A 16181-nucleotide genomic window follows, 5' to 3' on the forward strand; every position below is an offset into this window, starting at 1 on the left:
TAAACTGGTACAACGTCATCCTCAGGATGTAACGTTGAAACATGTAGAGTCGTCAACTTTTTGAAGGCCATAGATAACCTAAATAAAATGTTTTTAACTGTGTACCGGTTTAACGTTGAATATTATTTATGATTTTATCTAACAATATGTTTGTCCAAAATCAGTTTGTGTAGTAAGTATATTTGTTTTACAATAAAATATAAGTTCCTTTATTTGTATATGTTGTTTAAATACAGTAAACTTAATATTCAATAAATGTGGATTTGATTAACTGGAATATTTTGTGTTGTTACTGAACTCGAAACCTCATAAGTCTTATGTTTTGTCATAGAAAAAAGTTCCTATATCTTTTAAACAAATATATTTTGCTGTTTTATTTTGTTTTCTGCTAAATAACTTTACTGTGTTTTTTGTTTAACCAAATTACGCTTCATGTATCCTTCTGTAAGAGTATCAGTTAATGTATTTCAAGTAATTAACAAATTATATATTTAAACTAGCAAAAAGTATATTTTTAAATTGGGTTTGCACAGCTCATTAAAATCCTAGAAAGTCATGGAATTTCCTAAACCAGATTTTCAGTAGTGACTATTGTAAATCCTAAAGATCAATGGTTTCGAACAGGAGGTCCTGGAAGAGTCCTTGAAATTCTAACATAATTACTTAAATAGCTTTGTTGCAATGTTCGAAGTTTTACAAAAAAACAAACACAAAGTGTGACTTGTAAAATGGGAAATATGCTCACTTGTCAACATTGAATGATATTACACAGTTTCTCCATCTGCAAGTGAACAGGTGTCACAAGACTATTGTTGGAATGATACTGTAGCATAAAACTCTAAACCCATAAAATTGTTAATAGGATAAAGAACATTGAAATTTCTGAATTATCCTAACTTTATCTTCATCATAAATACTTCAAAAATAATTATCAACATTTCTAGACTAATTTTTCATGAGTTAATTTGTTAACAAAAAGAGAGAGAGAGCAGAATAAAAATGTAAAAGTTAACAATATGATAATGTTATTATCATAAACTTAACATTCATGCTTTAAATATTCAAATAATTGGCATTAAAGATAACCTATCAGCTTATGCCTGGTTAGATTGCTAGAATATCTTGTACAGCAGTTACTGCAGTTTCAAAAAATGTAATAAAACATTAGTTAGTTAATTTTGATAGAGTTCAAGTTTTGTTAAAATTCTATAAATTTGATCCTTGAAAATGACAATATGATCTTTGAAAGACCTAAAGTTGTTTTTTTTCCCATTATCCTATGTGAAGCATGTGAAAAGAATAGACAAGTAAATACTGTTTAACTGTGTTTCTGAGATCAACTATAGTATACTAAGATACTAGTATTCGTGATCATAAACTGTGAAGTGTAGAGGAAATATGATTTTCTTGACATTCCAACATCATCAGAACCTTTCACGGTATTTGCTGCATTATCTCTTAATAGCAGTGGAGCTTGGCAATTAACTTCATTAATCAATATATTCAATTAGCTCTAAGCATTGATTACATCAATTAGTGTCACATAAGATACTTGATTATTTGAAGTTATGGCTAAATCAGTTAATATCATGAAAATAATCAGCTAATGTGTTCAATTCCTACCATTTTTTCCAGTTATCCAGTAATCAAAATTACAAGTAAAACAATTAATGTCCTGGAAATTTTCATTTACTGTTTCCAGTTATCAAGCAATAAAAATTATGATTAAATTGGTCAATGTTTTGAAAAATATTGCCATTATGATTTTTCAGTATTATTTTCATTTTAATTCAAGTGTATTCAGTTTCATAGATTAGTATCACTTACAAAAATAGAGTAATTAAGATTAGGGTTTCTAATTATTACTATTTTCAGTATTACAACTATTCATGTTATTAAAAGATTGCCATTATATTTTTTTGTAGTCAAGTGCAAGGCCATACAGCGAGCTATCTGTGTTCTGACCGCTGCAGGAACTTAAACCTGATATTTGTGTTAAGTTGTTTTAGTCAAATTGTGAGGATAACTAATTTTATTTTGCTTTAGTCATCTTGTAAGAGTAATTGATTAATGAACCCAGTGATTAACCAATTATTAAATTAACTAATCACCCAGATCTGATTAGCAGATGAATATATTTTTTCCTTTGATTTTTCATATATTCATTAGAATTTCCAAAATTTTTCCTTGTTGTATGACTTCTTGGAAAACACTTAACATTAAGAGTAGCATGTTGAAAATCCACATGTTTTTCAGCCAGTATATTGTGAAATTAATGAAATTGTCATTTGTTGCAGACTTTGACAAGACATCTGCTTTTAGAGAAACGGTGCTGACATTTAGAATCTGACCAGTAGATCTTACATGTTTTTGTTATATCTGGGACAATTTTTTTCAGAAAAATATGTTTTACTTGTTAATTCATATTGAGGTTGTGCTTTCTTCATCAAGTGAACAAACCTTTCATCAGTAACAACTGAATATGTTTGGTTAACTAACAGTAATTTCAGCAATTACATACAGCAAGGTTTTAGCACATTAATGTTGCAAGTTTTTTCTTTTGTAACATTTGAATTCTGTAGTGACTGCTTGAAACTTTGATGTTGTACTCTTAGATCCAGTACAGTAGACTTACAAAGTTTGTTTCAGATTTGTGTAATTGAGTGTGTTTATTTTTAACTTATGGTGTATTGGGGTAGAAACTGGTTTCCATTTGCTACCATGTAAAAATTAATCTTTTATATAACTTACACTTTATCTCAGAATCACTTCATGTTAGTGATTAGCAGTCATCAACTACCAAAGTCTTGGAGATTAGTTTATGCACTGCATATCAGTGCATGACTTGTATACTAACTCTTGCTTGTACACCTGCTGACATATTACAACTTGCATATATTGCATGGTATACTACAGTTTGAGATTTAAATAAGCATTGGACATGTCCAAACAATATCACTGTTCTTGGTCTCAGTAAAGAAATATTGGCAGACATAGACTAAATAGGCTCAACTATTATATGAGTATTAACTTGCATTTATTATATAATCCTCTGTTGAAGTACTCTTATTGCATCCTATGTAATTTGTATGTCTTATATGTCTCAGTTTTATTTGTCCTATGAAAGTTATGAAACTTTCAATAAAAAATACCAACTGTTTAGCAGATAAATATTCAGTTACTTGGCCAAAGGAATCTGTTAGATATTTAGTATCTGGCTGAAACATTAGTGTTATATAGGTGACTTCATTATAGCTTACATCCAATGAAACTAGTTAAACATCACAGAAACTGCTCAGTAAACATTTTTCATAAACGTATTATTAAATAAGTTAAATTCATACTTAAGATAAAGATCACAGTTAGCTAGAAAAATCAGGAGTATTTTTAGGGTGGTTGAAACTTTTATTTTCTTTTTGGTTTCCAAAATATTTTTAGGAAGCAAAAGTGAAGTTTAGACCCTAAAGATTTATTGAAATCGATTTGATTGTAAGTTATAGATTTAACTAATGTGAAAGATAGGAGTTGCTCAAAATGATGTTATTTCTATGAATTTTGTTGTTGTTTTTTCTTTCAGGGAAACAGTGAAAATGAACTGATAGTTGGAAGAATGATTGAAGACTATTCACTTATTGTAGATGGAACAGATCCAGACCAACCAGGCTACATTGCAATGAAGCCTCATAGCATGGGAGAAGTGGTGCTGGATGCAAAGCATGTTGAACAAGTTGTTCTAGAAGAAATAGTTGGGAATGAAATGATTGTCGAACAAAGTGTTGAAATTGGTGGAGACGGGGATAATTCTCACGGCGAGATAATCTTGGTACCAAATAGCATGATAAAACAAGAAGATATTATTGAGGGTGGTGAGGTAGTGGTGGGTTCTTCGGTTGGTAATGAAATTATAATCGAAGATCAGCTTGGAAGTAACCGTTACATGATGTCAGATGGGTTTGGAGTCAGTTTGGATGGATCGGCCTTTGATGACTCTAGGCTGATTATTGATACAGAGAACATAAAGATGGAAGAAACTCCAACTGTAGGCTATGACTGTGGTGAATGTGGTGCCATGATGAAAAGCCGAGCAGCTCTGAAAAAGCACATTAAAGGCTATCATTCCAAACGAAAAATGTCAAAGTCAAAGAAATCCAAAAACGTGGATGTTGACAGCTCACCAAGCAACCAAATATATAGTTGTCCGTCTTGCTCTTATACCTCTCAGCGACGAGATAAATTGGATAAACATATACAGAAACATGTTTTACAAGAAGGCTACCATCCTTGTGGTAAGAGACGACATAAGCCCGAGACACCTCCATTACGTTATAAACACAATGCTGAGGAATATAAATGCTCTCTGTGTCCTTATACTTGCACTGTATATAAAGCTCTCAGAAAACATCAAAAAGTTCACAATTCTGGAAACAAGTACTTCACTATCAAGGTTAGCTGCAAAATTTGTGGTAAGGATCGCCCCACAGATGCAGACTTGGAGAAGCACATGAAGAAACACCGGAATGATAAGCATTTCCTGTGCGACATCTGTAATTTTGCTAGCATCCAGTTAAAAAAGATTATCCAACATCGTAGAATGCACACTGGTGAGAAACCTCACTTGTGCCCACACTGTACTTACCGGTCAGCTCGTAGGGACAATCTACGATCTCATGTCAGAAGAATGCACAAAAGAGAAAATGTTTACATAGATACTTTTAACCCAGCAGATGAACCAACGAAAGAGTAGTTTTTAAGAATGCCATATACTAAATTCCAGTAATATAGATATGCTTTTCACAAAAAACTTGGGAATTTCTATTTCTGAAATACGAGAGTGTGTGAATGAAATAAGTTTTATATCTTAAAAAAAAAGTAATTACCAAATTCAATTTAAAATATTTTTGTTTGTTTGTTCATATATTACTTAAATATGTGTAGTTTATTTTTCCAGAATGTAAATATACATAGTAGTAGTATTGGTAGTAGCTCTGTTAATTGGCAATATTCTTCATTTTAGGTCTGCTATCTTTATCATTTGTGCATACAACACCATCATTTTTTTTTCTCTTGATTAAGAATGAAATCAGGGTAGATTTCTTAAAAAATAAAAAATCTGCATGAAAAATTTTGACTTATTAAATATGATTGCCACAGTTGCTTCCTACTGTTTAGTTTTGTTTGTTACTTGAATCTATTTCTTGCAATGGTGTGTATTTTGTTTTGGGTGTCTATCCGTTATATTTTAGGTGTTAAACTGATACATTTCGCTCTACATAGCAATGCAAAACATATAACTAACAGAACAAAACTGTAAATCTTAAGTAATACATATTTTCTAAGAAATTACAGAGATGTTTTTTTTGTTTGTTTGTTTGTTTGATTTAATATGCATATACACACACACACACACACACACAACATGATAATTGTTTTGTAGTACTAAAATCATACTGTACTATTACTACTATTTAAAGCTTCATAAATGAATAATACACTCAGATATGTAACTTTTGTGTGTTTGTCCAAAAACTTTTTGATCTGTTACTGACATTCCATTGTGGAAAAGATGACACATTTTTATCTTTGTTTTTCATTTACTAGAGGGAGGGATATATTGTTAAATTATTCATACCAAAGTATTTAACGTTTTAAGAAAGCCAACAATTTAATAGGAACTTTAAAAGAAGTCAAATGTATCTTGTAAATAGTTTTGCTTTATCAAAGCCAGTAAGAAGTATGATAAACGTTAAACTTGGCATGTGAATGTTGTGTATTGTATTAAACAAACAATAAAGTTGCGAATGAAACTATTATTTGTATGGTGTTTAAAATTAAATATATTGTTGCAAGTTTTCTTTATAATAAAGGCATCTGAAACACTAGTTGGCAAAAATGCACTGGATGATTTATTATTAAAAAACAAATGTAAATTGTTTGGACAGTTAGAAAGGAAAGATGAATTACACACATCTTTGCATTCAGTGCCTTTCTAGTAGCTTAAATGTCATAAAACTACTGAACAAACAATAAAGTTAAATTACTTTATTGACCATAAAGTTGTGGAGTTTAATCCATGTAATTCATTACCTAAGAGCAGCAATTTCACCCATTAGTGTCACAAATTAATTACAGCTATGAAATTATGATTAAATCGACCAATATTAGTGTTTCTGATTATAACTACTTTGAATTATTCTAACAGTCGATTAATTGAAATTCTGATTATATTTATTTTCACGAAAATAGTCAATTAATCAACAGTAGTGTTTCTGATTGTTATTGTTTTCGATTATTCCAATTATCCAAGTAATAAAAGTATTGCTGTTATGTTTGTTGTTAAACACGAAGCTTTATAATGGGCCATCTGTGCTCAAACCAATTTTAGCCTTACAAGTTGTTACTTTTTTAATTTGTTCAAATTTAGTGATTTGGGAGGGTGGATCTTATGTTTGAACTGCTGACTAGAGGGAAGGCAACTGGCTGGTAGAACTTGGTGCCTTCCCCCTTATATGTACCATGGTTTGAAGAACACAGTACTAATTGATTAATAAATTAGCAAATACTATTAATTCCCAAGCTTAATACTGTAGAAAATTTTTAATGTTGTCTACTTTTCATTCTTTGTTATCAGTATCTATTTTAAATAAGTAAAGAAAAAATATACTGTTATTTTGTTTGTGTAAAGTTATTTTGATTCTCTTAAAATTGTTACTGGAAGATAACATTTTAGTAAATTCGTATATAATTTTCTAATTATACGAGGTGTCTCACAAGTCAGTTGATGAGCAAATAATTCAGAAATGGAGAGAGAACAGAAAATAATTATTAGTGGTGTGGGCCGTAACATTAATGTCCTCTTCAAAGTTGTCCTTTGAACATTTTATTAAATGCATCATATACCTGAACTATTAAAGGTGTAGACAATAACAAATTAAACATTTTGGACCAAAGATTACTACCAGTTCAATGCTATGCTTGAAGGCTCATAATGTGCTAAAATTCAGAGTTTGAGCACTGCAGAGATAGCCCATTATGCAATTCAAACAAGTTAATGCATGTCTAAATGAACATTTTGGGCAGTTGCCCTTTGTCAGACAGTATTCATCATGTAATAGACTATCTGTCGAGTAGACAGAAGTGAAAACATAAGAGAAGGATTAGTAGCTAGTTACTTTATGTGAATGGTCTTATCAAAATGTGTTTGCATTTTTTGTGGAGTTTTAAGAACCTTGGCAGAATATTAGATGGAAAAACTGTTCAATTTCTTTCATGTCGGAAATGGGTGGATTATTTCTTTGGTTATCTGTAGCTTTAGTTGTTGTTGTTGTTATGTTGAATTTAAGAACTTTTATTCAGTGAATTAATTGTCATTATTCAGTTTATTTCAATAAATTTCCAATCACCATTAAAAAAAAAGCCTGTTACTTCAGCATTGTACTCCACACTTTGAGGAGCATTGTAAAAGTGATTAGAATATTCAAAGTGTTAATGGTAGATGAGGGTTGAATAGCTGCCTTCTCTCTAGTTTATCAGTCCGTAATTAGGGTTGCCTAGCACGAATAGCCCTTATGTAACTTTGGACATATCCAAAACAAACAATTGAAAATCTTCTACATTTCCTACTATTCACTGTTTCATTTTTGGAAAATTTCTAGGTTTGTGGTAAACCAATAATTTGGCTTTCCCTGAGAATTAGCTTAATTATTTACATATATAGGTCTATGTGTGGGTAGTTGTATAATACAAATATTAGCTTACCTACACCTACCTTAGCCTATCTCCATTTGAAAGAACAAAGCTAAAGTAGAGTTCTTTTGGCTCCTGTATGAACAAAAACTACTTATTTCAATAGATGCATACCAACATCATGTTCAACCCTGTATGTGTCGAACTAACCACCACACCTGTATAACAGATATGGTATTCCAATGTACACTGTCAACAGGAGAGCTTGAAAAGTTTCACTGTGTCAGAATGAATTAAACTTCACCAATAAATAATTATTCCACATATAGTACTTTTACATAGGAACGTGTGAATTTTCTCATGGGTTTTAACTGCTGTAATGGTTAATTTATGTTCCTTTATTCTGCATATGAACATTGTGACTACTGATAAAATATACCTATTACTAACTTTTAGTCAGTTTTTTTGTATTTTAATTTCCTTCTTCATCCATTCCTCTCCCCTTAAAACAATAATACAACTTTATACAAGTCTCATTTTCGTCTCTCAAGCATGTTACTGAATTAATATATTAATAAAATCTTTACCTTTAATTAGGATTAATTAGGTTACTTAATAACAGATACAAATCCCTTGTATGATATCCATAATGCTGTTACATATAATATAACACTGCAGTGGTAAAAACATACTTATTAACATTATAACTGAAAACGTAACTTTTAAACAACCTACGAACGAGTCAAATTTGGAATATTACCCTTTTTCATATCAAATGTAATTATTATTTACTTTTTTTTTTATGATCAGAAGAAGAGAAGATTTATACACAGAAAAATGATGATTAAGATATCAAATAGAAAGGAATTTAGTAGCTCCACGTGATATTCACGAATCCACTTATAAATCATAGAATTTATTAACTTTACCTAAATTACAGTGTCTTTCACCTCGAGGGATAACTAATTTGTCAAGTTATAGGTAACTTGTCCCATGTACTTCACACGTGATTCCAACGTAACTTCTATGAAACTGGTTTTCTCCAGTCTTTTAACATACATTCGCTGTTAGTTCTGTCAAACGCTGTTACAAACATATAACTCATGATATGGCGGTAAAAAGAAATAAGCGTTTTACTTTTTATATTATCAGATACATGCGCATAATACATGTTATGGATTAATAGTGCTTCTTTTTTACCTTTAATTTCCTTTGTCTTTATTACCTAGATTCGTCACCCTCATTCCGAGTTAACACCCATGTAAGTGAGTTGTCGCCTAATCGATGTGTCTTTTGGCCTCCAAACATACGAGTTATTCCTATGGTGGGGGTCTAAACGATGAATAGTTCCTTCTAAGAACATCTTAGGTTCTTATATTACAAGGAACTGGTTTCTAAATTGGTAACCCTCATAATCCCTACATTTGGGGTCTTCGATGTGATCCAGTTGTCCTTATAAAATTTAATACATCATTATACATTTAGTTATAATGTTTGGTATTATGCACCTGTGAAATTCACTGCTAATTTCTTAACACATTAGTCCTTCGTTCCTTACAGTAAGTCTTGGTGCACACTTTTATTTGTACTACTACATCATTCGGATTATACACGCAATATTCACTTAAATATCATCACTGATTTATTCTTTTGTGTCACATACATTTGATTGCTCCTTGTTACCATGACTTTGTCCACTTGTTACTTGATATGATATATTTGTCACATAATTTGATCCTCATTTCACACGAGTTCCTGTTGTACTGTTCCTAATAATTTTGACAAAAATTGCTTAAACTCACCAGTCGGTTTACTATACTTAATATATTTTTGGTCAACAGCTAAGCAATAACGTGATTCGTATCGTTAATTAATTTTGTCTGACAAAAATATTTAATTTCACAGCTGTCTGTTTTTTTATGTATGGGCCAGGAGTCTTTTACAGGTGGTGTTTGTGACTTGCTGGCGATAAATTTCAACAATAAACAAACAGCACACAATCTACTTATTTTAGAATAATATACTAAAACAAGTCAAACGTATACACAAATGTTCGTTACACTTTTGGATATCACAGTTATATACAGAGCTTTAAATAATTGTCCCTTTTGCATTAAAGGCCACACAGGCTAGTTCGATTACTTTAGAACACAATTGACAAGATGAAATGTTCTTCTCTACACTGTTATTACAATACAATATATGATAATTTCACTATAAAAATCACACTATATGCTCTTTATGGCTAAACTCACAATCGGGTAGTCTCGGAATTACATTTTGGAGGCATATTTATAGCCTGACACAGGCTTAAAACATTCCACAAGCTACAAGATATTATGATGCAATAAAACTCAATTAAAACACGAGAAAACTTAGAAGGTTCTACTAATATGACGCAATGATTGCCAATTCACAACAATTCAACTACAACATATGATTTGAAAACAGATATGTAAACAAACCTGCCATGAACTATAGCTTCCAAAAATAAGCAGATTTAACACTTGCACTATACTTAAATTGAAATAGTCGTGTATATCTAATAATAAACCCCTCTTCAAGAAAAAATATTTACCATATTATCTTTATACTATAAACAAAGACTGTTTTAAGTTCATGCACAAAATCTACTCATACATTCTACACCAACATTTGCAGTCCTCTTGATGGCTTCAATGCAGAACCTGTAGTTCTGTAGGTACAATGCCTACCTAATGGTTCTTGCACTGTACGTTTCACACCTCTGGATGTATGCAAGTGACTGATGTCCATCTGAATGATGAATTTCTTCCCATAGAGGTAGTTCTGGAATTTCTTGATGGCAAATATGATGATCAGACACTATTGTTTAATCACAGAGTAGTTCTCACTACTCAAACGTTTTTTACTGATGTGCATTACTGGAAGCATTCCTTTTTCATGTTCTTACAGAAGTACTGCTCCAATTCCAATGTCTGAAGCATCAGCTTGAATAATGAATGGTCTGTTGAAGTCTGGCATTCTATGGATTGGGGAGCATCCTAACGTGTTCTTCAACTTCAGTGGTGCAATGACTTCAGCATAGTTTGGGATGAACTTCCTATAGTATCCTGCTAACCCAAGGAATGATCTGTATTGCTGTTTGATCATCAGAGCTGATGCAGGTTAGCTTCTCTACTTCCATGGCTATCTGTCAGTTACCCACCTTGTGGCCAACAAAGTCCAGCATAGAATAGCCAATGTAGCACGTAGATGGTCTGATGGTCAGACCTGCTGCTCTCACTTGCCTAAACAGCTCTCTGAGTTTCTTCAGGTGGTCTTCCCATCTGGCTGTGTGGGTCAGAATGTCATCCACATAATTCAACATCTTCCTCGTCACGCAGTTGAATGTTGCTGTTGAGATGACTAACCCAAATGGCATCCTCTTGAACTGGTAGCATCAATTTGGTATCACAAAGGCTGTCTTCTCCTTAGATTCTGTCTTCATCGGGATCTGCCAATAATCTTTACTGAGATTGATCTTGGTAAAGAACTTGACCCCGTGTAGTTTCTCCATGATAGCCGCTGGGTCGCCCATAGTTTGGAGTCGAATTTCATCACGAGATTCAGCTTCCGAAAATCTATACAGAAGTATTTTGAGACATTCCTCTTCTTTGTGATTATCACTGGTGAACAGTAGGCTGAATTTGAAGACTCAGTGATTCCAGCCTCTAATATTTCCTCGAATTCCTGCTTTATCAGGTGTCTCACCACATAAGGCTTCATAACTGGATCCCTGGCCATGGTCTCAATCTTGTGTTGCACAAGGTCTGTTTTTCCTGGTCTATCTGTGAAGACATCTGCACACTGACACAGTAGATATTGTATCTCTGTCTTCTACCTCCCAGTAAGTTCTTCACTGATGTTGACGTTCTTGTAAGTCTCATCTCCACCCAGATCTTAGTCTTGCTCTCCACTTTCACCTTATGGGCCAGGCTTTCATAAGTGTACGTATTTCAACTGGACAATGTTGAAAAATAAATCTTTTCTTATGAGTATGATTTATACAGTTCTTGAAAATATAACTACTGAAAAACTTTGTGCCAAAAATCTAGCACTTAGGCTACATTCTGTCATATTTTTACACCTTGATGAAGATGACTGCTGTTTTCCACATGTGTTCTCCTTTACCAGATTACATTGTACATAGAATAAAAATACAAATAAATTGTAAGACGGTTTTCTCTTCTGCTGCCTTTTATCTGTGATAATATTTCAGCTGCCGACTTTTTTTACCATCCATTATAAAAATACAAATATGAAACCCATCACCGAAATCCATACCACCTCTGTATATTAGCAAAGACAGGTGAAGGAGATCATCGCTTTAATTCAACTCCTTATAATAAAGTTATATATGTTTTGCACTTCTTAGTATAATGCCACATTATAATAAAAACTTACGTTAATGATCTGTGTAAGTAGTCTAATACAAAATAACTATTCATATTAACTTGCTATAGCTGGATTTACTGTAGAAATGTAAAGGAGATCACATTAATTTCTATACCCATTCTGTGAACTCCTTTACATGCATTTAACAATGTCCCCAATTATCTGTTTTTATAAATAGACTCCTAATTATCCTAATTATAATTTATCTGTCATTTAAACCTAAAACTACCACCTCTCACAGCATTTGAATGTTAGTTATACAGTTAAAGAGATACACACCTGTTATGTAATCCAACTTTCAAGGACTTTTCTTGCAGGAAAATGAGTTGATTTGTGACTAATACATTTCCAATCCACCCTACCCTAATCATCTGCACCTGGTGGAAACTAAATATGAGGGGAAAGCTTTATTCACTCTATATATTCTCCTCTGTAGCAAAACTGAAGTAAAGAAGAACACGTAAAGGAGTTCACGTGATGTCATGTTCAGTGATGTTTTTGAAGAATGCAATTTACTCTTACCCTTTCAGTTATTGATAACACCAGATGTCTTGGCTGTTGTGTATAACGATATAACAAAATGACATAATTTGAGTATTTACACTAGACATATGCGTAAAGGAAATCACGTGCATAATAAAAAACTAATTTTATTACAAGCTTCAAATGGACATACCCAAAACATTTCTTGATAATCCTTGTTTGGGGTATGATCAAATCAAATTCTGTACTTCCTAGATTGATTTTAAACTAACATTTTTATTTACTCAAAAATTTGTAATTATTTTCTTGAAAATAAACAATCATAAAGGAGAACACATTCTTACAGCGACATATAAAAATATCCAAAATAATGGGACGATCAGCTAATAACAAATAATTCGAACATAAATGTTTACTAATTAATCACAATAAAGGTTTGAGTCATACTTACAATTTTTGTGTTTGTGTTATTGTTTTGAAATTTAATTTTTCTGCTGGCGACATGCTACTTTTAACACCCCAACATTGTTTATTTCTTTGGTTTGCTGGAAAAACTTAATTTAATGAGAGCGTCTATCATTTAGAAATTATTATATTTCTGTGTAAAGTACATACTCAGAGAAATTTGCTCCAGAACACTGGCAACGTCAAATTGGACACTAAAGAAAACCTAGCCCTAATATATTAAAAAATGATTATATTTTGATTATCTCTTTATTATTTCATGTAATATCTTGAGTTTCAAATATACTTAAAAGGTGTTTTTTATGTATTTCTTTGTTTAGGGGTTAATATTATCCCTGTGGTAAGTAATTGTTCATAGAAATGAAGGAGAGAGGATGCACTTTTTTGGTTGGCCATGTTTCAAATTTAAGGTTAGTTAGTTTTAAAGTTCGATCTAATTGTCAATTTAAAAACTAGCCTGCAACAAAGGAGGGAGGGAAAGTGTAAAGTGCAGGCTTACTCAAATTTTCTACCTTTTATCAATATAGGAATTTAATATTTTTTTCATTTGAGCTGATTCTATGTAGTTTTAATATAAATACATGGTTCAGAAAACCACTGAGTCATTTTCGTTCTAGTGACATTTGTTGTTTTCTAGCTGGTAGTGTCTACTTTGCCCATAGAAATATTGATGCAACTTCACACATTGTGTAGAGTAATTCAATGACAGCATGTTCTTTACTGGCTGTGTAGATGATGTTGTAAGAGAACAACCAGGAACGTTGTAATCGCGTCATTCTAGGTAGATCCTGAAGTAGTAAATCCTGTGTTTATTGAAAGGCAGGACTTTCAGTCGGGAATTAATATATCTGGCCATAATGGTCTGTTTAATCTCAGCAATTAGATGATACTTAACCCAGTGAACTACCAAGATTTACAATAAGTGAAACATGAAGTCAAAAGTAAGTATGAATTAGTATGACATATCCTGAAAGGAAGGAAATCACATTTGAAAGAAACTAGAAATCTCGAGGTAAAATGTGATGTCAGCGAAGTATGTGTAAAATCAAGGGTTATCCAGAACAGAACTTTTACCTACATGCTTGAGAAAGAACAGAGAATACTTGAAATTAACTGACCCTTGGCTCTTTTCTACTGAGTGCAAAATGTTCTTGCTGAATGCGACATCACATGCCGTAGTCTAGTTATAGAATCTTTGAAAACAGTCTGTATAAAAGTCGGCCTAAATTTACCATAAGTCCATTTTATTTCAGTCTTCCTTCAGCAAGTTTCATCAAGATTTTGCTCTCATAAATTTGCAGTCCAGTCTTAAAGCCATGGGGAATTTTTCATATTCAACTTCCAAGTATTTAGAAAAGTAGATTTGTAAATAGGAATGTGTGTTGAGACCTGGATTAATTTGATCGAAGTACTAATGACATTGCTAATAATCGAACTGGTATATCTAAGTGTTTTACACTCACAAAAAAGTAACCTGTCATTCTGGTCACAACTGTAGTAATTAACTATATAATGAACATTTGTATATATATATATTTGACTTGTTCTAATATATTATTTTAAAACAAGTGGATTGTGTGCTGTCTATTTATTATTGAAATTTATTGCCAGCAAGTTACAGACATCTACTGTAAAGAATCCGGCCCCTATACAAAAACCTGACATAAACCTTTCATGATGTTCTTTTGACCAGTGACATTTCATTTTCCAGTTATAGCTAATACTTTGATGACCAACTTGGATATTGTAGTGACGATTTGATTCTATTGGATGCTAACTTTAAATCACATACTCTAAGAAAAAAGATGTAACTAGCTGTGATTCCCAGTGTGCTTTTTATTTGTTGTTGTAAAGAATCGAGCCCACACATACATAAAAACCTGAAATTAGTGAGCCAGCCAGGATTTTATAGGGATATATGGTGGTAGACATAAACAACAGTGGGCAATGTAAGCCTATATACACACACGCAGTTGTAGAGGTTACAACTACCCCATATAACCATTTTGGATTGATTTTGATAAATTGATAGAGACGGGCAAGCGACTTGGGCTCAAATATGGTGACCTATGAGAGTTTTTGTAAACAATAACAAGGCCTAAGGAGAGAAGAGTGTCAACAGAAAACAGAGGGAGAAAGAAGTGAAAGGAGAGACTGGAAATACAGAGAATAAGAGCACAAATTGAGAAAGAAGAAAAGGAGAGACTAGAAATAGAGAAAATAAGAGCAAGAATTGAGATCACCAAGCTCACCCAACAGAAGAATGGAGGAACAAAGAATGACAATTTGGTCTGGAACAGCTGACCCAAGCTGCCCAAATTTGACGAATAGAAAGATGACATAAATGCTTTCCTGGACAGATATAAACGATTCACTCAAAGTCAGAACTGAGACATGGGCAACTGGACAGTCTGTGTCAGCTCCTTTCTCACAGAAAAAAGGCCTACAAGTGTATGTGGGCATGACACCAGAAGATACCATCGACTATGACAAGTTAAAAATGACCTTGCTGAAGCACTATGAACTTACTGTGCAAGATTGTCATCAGAAGTTCAGAGAAGTCAAACCTGACACTGGAGAAAACTTTATTTCAATTTGTGGCATGTCTACAGTGACATTTCACAAGATGGACTGATATGGCCAAATGTGAAGATAGTTTAGAAGGACTGGCAGATCTACTGATATGGGAACAGTTTATGATTACATGCTCTTCTGAAATTCACTGTTTCCAAAGAAAAGAGCACCAAATGACGCGAAAGAATGATCAAGCTGGCAGAACAATATATGGAAGCCCATGAAAGGATTATAACTGGCAAGTCCAAGAATAACCAGTTAAAGTCGAAACTATGGGTACCTGACCAGAAGCAGGTGCATGATTGGAGCATGTGACAAACATTGAGAGGTGCCAACAAACCACAACATGCCAGTAGGCGAAGGCTATGTCAGGACCAAGAAAGTAAACGTTTTACGAGACACTGGGTACAGCAGTGAGAACCAGTCTAGTATCTGATGAACAAATGACAAGCAAAGTACATCTGTGTGTGCTGATAGATGGGACAGTGAGAAAGGTTCCCATAGCAAGAATAAAGGTAGACACTCCATACTGCGTGGAAGGCCTTGAGGCTCTGTGGATG

General features: G+C 32.8%; 1 protein-coding gene across 2 annotated transcripts in view; it reads left to right on the top strand.

Annotated features, from left to right (window-relative positions):
* The window catches only part of LOC106471656 (zinc finger protein 845-like), a 14658-nt gene extending 7245 nt beyond the window's left edge, over window positions 1-7413 (top strand). For both annotated transcript variants that reach the window (XM_013932272.2, XM_013932273.2), the window contains exon 3: window positions 3578-7413. In XM_013932272.2, coding sequence (XP_013787726.1) covers window positions 3578-4744 — 1167 coding nt within the window. In that variant the 3' untranslated portion in view covers window positions 4745-7413. The remainder of the gene's footprint in view (window positions 1-3577) is intronic.
* Window positions 7414-16181: the final 8768 nt, after the last annotated feature.

This window comes from Limulus polyphemus, unplaced genomic scaffold, assembly GCF_000517525.1.
Source record: "Limulus polyphemus unplaced genomic scaffold, Limulus_polyphemus-2.1.2 Scaffold4766, whole genome shotgun sequence".
NCBI lineage: Eukaryota > Metazoa > Arthropoda > Merostomata > Xiphosura > Limulidae > Limulus > Limulus polyphemus.